Source organism: Sorex fumeus, unplaced genomic scaffold (assembly GCF_029834395.1).
Source record: "Sorex fumeus unplaced genomic scaffold, SorFum_2.1 ptg000037l, whole genome shotgun sequence".
Taxonomy (NCBI): domain Eukaryota; kingdom Metazoa; phylum Chordata; class Mammalia; order Eulipotyphla; family Soricidae; genus Sorex; species Sorex fumeus.
The window spans coordinates 78347829-78353828 of NW_026606094.1; the positions used below are offsets into that span (position 1 = coordinate 78347829).

At 53.3% G+C, this 6000-nt stretch overlaps 1 protein-coding gene across 1 annotated transcript in view; it reads right to left on the bottom strand.

Annotated features, from left to right (window-relative positions):
• Positions 1-2528, bottom strand: part of MATCAP2 (microtubule associated tyrosine carboxypeptidase 2) — a 34228-nt gene extending 31700 nt beyond the window's left edge. Inside the window, exon 1 of the mRNA XM_056118403.1 lies at positions 2295-2528. Within this exon, the coding sequence (XP_055974378.1) occupies positions 2295-2319 (25 nt within the window). The 5' untranslated portion in view covers positions 2320-2528. The remainder of the gene's footprint in view (positions 1-2294) is intronic.
• Positions 2529-6000: the final 3472 nt, after the last annotated feature.

Consider the following 6000-nt stretch of genomic DNA (forward strand, 5'->3'; position numbering starts at 1 on the left):
TAGTGCAAATGGGGAAATATTTAGAATTATTAAATTTGAATTTTCAAGGTAAACTTAACAGTAAGTAAAGTCTGCATTTCAGAAACACTTCAGTGGTGTTCGAATAGCTGACTAACGTCTCTAAAAAGTGCTAAGATAACAAACTTCTGATTTGATTCCATTTTGAAGAGCAAAGCACACTCTTATCTTTATTCTTATATTAACAGTTCTACAAGCATGTAATGTTTAGATGAGGATAAATCAAGCATGATTACAATAGTATATAGGAAGTGATGGCTTCCGTTCTGAAATAAAGGTTTATTCTATAACTATTTTAAAGGTGGAAGTGCCTTATTTCCATCAGTCTCTCACTGCACCATCAGTGAGAGCACCTGGTGCTGCTTAGCTGCCCAGCAGGAGAGAGGGTTGGCCAGGCCAGGGTGTGCTCAGGCAGCCCCTCCGCAGTGCCTGTGGTCCAGACTCAGCTTTCTGTTCTGCCAGTGGAAATGCTGGTTATAGGGTTCTAGAACTATTTCACCTAGTCAAGTATGGATGGAAGGAAGGAAGGAAGGAAGGAAGGAAGGAAGGAAGGAAGGAAGGGAGGGAGGGAGGGAGGGAAAAAGAAAAAACAGAAAGAAAAAGAAAGAAAGAAAGAAAGAAAGAAAGAGAAAGAAAGAAAGAAAGAAAGAAAGAAAGAAAGAAAGAAAGAAAGAAAGAAAGAAAAGCTAGTTTAAAAAATGACTTGACAGGTTATTTTAACGAACCTGTAAATTTGGGTCAGACAGTACAGGGATGAAGAGGCATGCCTGAATCCTAATGGTCCTGGTTCAGACCACCAGCAGAACATTCGGTTCCGAGCACCATCAGGGATAATTCCTGAATGCTGAGCCAGGGTAAACCAGACTGGGTGTGGCCCAATCCTTTCCCCCAGGAGGAAATGTAAAAAGTTATACTTGAATAATCTCAAGTGACTATATGAATTTGTTTTTTGTTTTGTTTTTGGCCATAACCCAACGTGCTCAGGGCTTACTCCTGTCTCTCTGCTCAAGGAAACCTTATGTGTTGCCAGCGATGGAACCTGGGATCGTCCATATACAAGGGAAGTGTCCTACCGGCTGTCTTACCTCTCCAGGTCATGAATATCTAAATTTTAATACATAGAAATACACTGCTAAATGATCTCCGTGTATGACACTGCAGAGTTAGTCTGATGACCGTTTTGCCAGTGACCTATGAGTGGGGAGCTGGGGTCCACTACATCACAAGCATTTCTCAAACGCCCACTTTTTAGTATTACTCTAACTGCATTCTTTCTCTACAGAGTTACACTTCGGGGAGGGGTGGGGGCGGGGGTTGATCTCAGCCAATGGCTCCAAGACCTTTGCTTGTACTTTGCCTGACTCTATATTTTTCTCCACGGCAGTGACTCAAATGGAAGGGGGAAGGTGCCCTCCGGGAACCCGCGCTGCCTAGGGACGTTTTCCGGTCGTCAGGGCTGGGGCGCCGCGGGGCCGGGCAGAGGGTGCTGCGGGCATCTGGTTGGCGGGTCTTGCTGCAGGGCGCAGGGCGCGCGGCCAGAAGCGTCACTCCGGCCGGTGCCCCTGGGGTTTAGAAACGCAGGGCCCTTTAAATTATCCCAAGTGCCCGCCGGATTTCACGGTGCAGAACAGCATCTACAAGCAAGCCTGGTGTGTATACAACATCTAACGCCAGGGGCCAGAGGGAGTCCTTAGCGAGGGCACTCCGCAGGTGCCCGGCCGGGGCGACCCCCCGCACCCCGTGGGGTCCCCCAGCCCCGCCTGGAGTGACCCATGAGAGCAAAGCATCGCAGGAGTGACCTCCCCCCAACCCAAACAAACAAAACCTAACGCCAGTTGTAAACTGCTTGATTCCTCTGGGGTTGTCAGTGCAGTCGGGAGCCACGGGCGGCCCCCGGCAACCGCACGAGCGCGGGGGGGGGGGGGGGTGCGGGGGGGGCGGCCGCCCACCACGGCACAGGCGCGGGCTTGGGGGCTGCCACCGCCGCGAGCCTCGCGTGGACGCGCCGTGGCCACTGAGGCCGGCCGCGTTCTGCTGTCCCCGCACGGGCCCCGGACACGGGCACGCAGCTGCCCTAATGACGGCCACACGGGCCCCGGACACGCAGCGTCAGAGACACGCGAGGGGCGCCCGGGGTCGCGGGGCCGCTCACCTGCTCCCGCCACCCTGGCAGGCCCCGAGCCCTCCCCGGAGCCCTCCCGAGAGCCCCCGACTTCTGACCCCAGACAGCCCCGACCCCCCGAGAGCCCCCCCGAAGCCGCCGCCCCCCGCCTCACCCGTCACGCGGATCGACTCCAGCATGGTCCCACCGGCGCCGCGAGCTCGGAAGGGGGGCGCGTCGGGGGCGGCGGGCTCCGAGGCAGGTGCCGGCGGGGACAGGCGGGTGTGGACCGAGAGGACGCGGTTGGGAGCAGAGCCGCGTCCCCGCTAGGCTCAGGAGGGGCAGGAACGCCCAGCGGTCCCTCGGCGCCGGGTGACGCGGCCCCGCCGTCGCCAAGCAACGCCGAGCCGCCGCCCAGCGCGGCGCTTCACAAAGCTAGCGCGGGGCCGCCCGGGCACGGAACTACAACTCCCGGCGTGCACCGCGTGCGCATGCGCCGGACCGCGACGCCCACGGGCCCCTCTCCCTCCCCCCCCCTCCCCCGGGTCCCGGCTGGCGGCGGTCGGCGGCACACACTGAGCATCACTGGCGGCCCGCTGCAAAGCCTGCCTGCGTCGCCTTTCACTTTCAAGGCGCGAAAATGTTCCAACAGCATCAGGCTGAGCACGGTCATGGTAAAGGCTACAAGCCTTAATAACTACATATTTTAACTGCGAACCGTGCAACGAGCCGATGCGCCTGAAGGCAGCTTTAGGTCTCGCTGTCCTCGGGGAAGGTGGAGACCAGACTCTTTCCAAAGCGGCTGTCTTTGGTTCTAAAGGCCTGGAAAGGCCTTGGGAGCCCAAGGGGGGAGGGGAGAGCACGGAGTCCTGCGAAGCTCGTCTAGGCTCGCGCCCACACTTCCAGCTAACAGAGCGAAGGAGTCTCTACCCCGGCTCAACCTGGCGACAGCACGCGAGGGCTGGGATGCAGGAACAAAGGAACAGCGCACTGTGAGAGGGACAGAAATATACGATTCTCCCCCCCCCCCCCCATTTTCCTCTAATCAATTACGACTAAATTTAATTGTGATAGTTAATTTTCGCAATTGGCGGGGAGTCCACCACCCGTTTCTAGTCGAACCTGCAAATTCTCAAGCCAGCCCTTCTTCACTACTGCCACCACCTGGTTCGGACCAGCAGCATCTCTGTCCCGCCGAGGCTGCTGAAAGATCGATCTATTTGCAACCTGGTCCTCCTGATTCTCAACACTATGTGGCAAGCGTTATCCAGTCTAAGAGCCAGACAGTCCTCTGTGCTGAAGCACTCAGTGGCCCCTGTCCTCCTCGCCTTTGCGTCTTTTATGACCTCATCTCCTGCCGTCACCCTGGTCTCCTCTCCCACTGTTCCCGTCCCTGTTTTTCTTCAGACGCAGTAATTTCCCTGGCAGTCCCCAAACGTCCCTCAAGGCAGTTCCAGTTGGAATCTCCCCTGCTTGCACAGTTCTTCTGCAGACAGCAATAGAACTTCCTCCTTCCCCACTTCTCAGCACCTAATCCCATAGACATTTATGGGATTTATTCCTAATCCCATAAAGGGATAAACATGATAACCTTTCAGTACCTGTACTGCAAACCATAATGCCCAAAAGGGGGGACAGAGGGAGGAGGAGAGGGCAGGGAGGGAGGGAAAAAGATAGAGAGAGAGACAGACAGACAGACACACAGACAGAGAGAGCCTACCTTAGAGGCAGGTTGTGTGTATATGGGCAGCAGGAGGAAACAAGAGGGTGTAGGTGGGAAATGTGCACGGTGAAGAGATGGTGTTGGAACATTCACTTATCACTTAATCACTTAACTTCCCGTTAGTCGTTGATTTGCTCGAGCGGGTGCCAGTAACGTCTCCATTTGTCCCTGTCGCGTGCTAGTGTAGCCCAATGGCATCTCTTCGCTCCGAGAACATGAAGGGCCTCAAACCGATTGTTCATGATCTTGACGAAGAAGTCTGACCATTTGGAAGGTGGGCGGCCACGCGGTCTTTTGAAATGCCGTGGAATCCAGTCAGTAACAGCTCTAGTCCAACGGTCGTCTTTAAATCTCGTTACGTGACCAGCCCATCTGATTTTCGACAACTTGGCAAATGAGACAGCGTCCCTGATCCTTGATCGTCGACGGATGTCAGAACTCCGGATTCTTTCTCTCACTTGAGTGAAACGTGATATTCCAAGCATAGCTCTTTCTATTCTTCTTTGGGAGACCTGAATACATAGGGCCCAGGTCTCTGAGGCATATGTTAATGCAGGAAGAACAGTGGAATCAAAGAGATGTGCCCGGAGCCGGAGGTTCTTCATCCTCTTAGCTATTTCTTCGAAGCTCTTGAAGGCGTTCCAAGCCACTCTCTTCCTCCTGCGCAGCTCGGGTGCCAGGTCATTTGTCATGTTGACCTCTCGACCTAGGTACACATAGCTGTTGCATTCGGAGATGGTCGTTCCATTGAGAGCGAATGGGGCGTCAGGAACAAGGCTGTTTCTCATAAACATTGTCTTCATAAGATTCAGCTGTAGTCCTACCTTTCCACACTCACGGTCAAAGTTGGCCAGCATTTGTGCCGCTTGGCTGATGTTTGGTGTTATTAAAACAATGTCATCAGCAAAGCGGAGGTGGTGTAGTTGCTGACCATCTATCTTCACTCCCATTCTTTCCCATTCCAGTCGTCGCATGATGTTCTCGAGGGTGGCACTGAAGAGTTTCGGTGAAATGGTATCACCCTGCTGCACCCCTCTCTTGACATCAACGATCACTTCTTTGTAGAATGGTGAGATCCTGGTAGTGAATCCGCAATACAGCTCACGGAGGATCCTGATGTATTGGGCTTGAATGCCCTGATTGGCTAGGGCTTCAATGACCGCTTCCGTCTCACCAGAATCAAAGGCCTTCTTTAAATCAATGAACGTTAAACAGAGCGGCATCTTGAACTCCCGAGAAACCTCAATGAGCTTGGTTATCGTGTGGATATGGTCGATAGTGCTGAATCCTTTGCGGAACCCTGCTTGCTCGCATGGTTGTCCTTCATCTAGTGTTCTGCCAATCCTATTTAGGATGACTCGAGTGAACAACTTGTAGATGACAGACAATAGGCAGATCGGGCGATAGTTGCAAATGTCATGGATGTCTCCCTTCTTGAACAGTAGTACGGTCCTGCTGGTTTTCCATTGGGACGGAACCTTGCATTCAGACAAGTAGCGAGTGAAGAGCCAAGCCAATGTATTGATGAGTACTGACGGCAGGTTCTTCAGGTGTTCAGGTCTGACCTTGTTTGGGCCGGGTGCTGTTTGTTTCTTTACCGACGAAATGGCATGTCGGATTTCGGAAGGGAGAACGTTGGGAACGACATATCCATCCTGTGGAATTTTGTCGGCAAGTGGACATGGCTATCGAAGAGATTTGAGTAGAAGTCATGGATAATCTTCTCCATTGCCGTTCTGGAGGATGTGATGGATCCATCAGGACGTCGGAGGGCAGTCATCTTGGTCTTATAGTTGGCGAAGGACAGGCGGGCGTTACGAATACTTTTCCCGGCTTCTGCCGCATCTACCAGTACTTCTGCTCTTCTCTCTTTGAGGTCTTCCTTGATCGCATCTCTGCACTGCTTTGCGAGCTCGGACGTTAGCTTGCGGTTGCCTGAGGCATGCGCCAAACCACGCTGGCGAATTAGCTCAAGAGTTTTCGAAGATAGGCGATTTTTTGTGGCTATCTCTCTCTTGGCGTTCCTCGCACATTCATGGAGGTGCTGAACCAGTCGATCGTATTCCTCGTCAATGTTGTCAACAATGGCATCTTCCCATATTGCCGCAATAGTACCAAAGAGTTCCCAGTTGGTGGTCATTCTGGGAGTTCTCTTTTT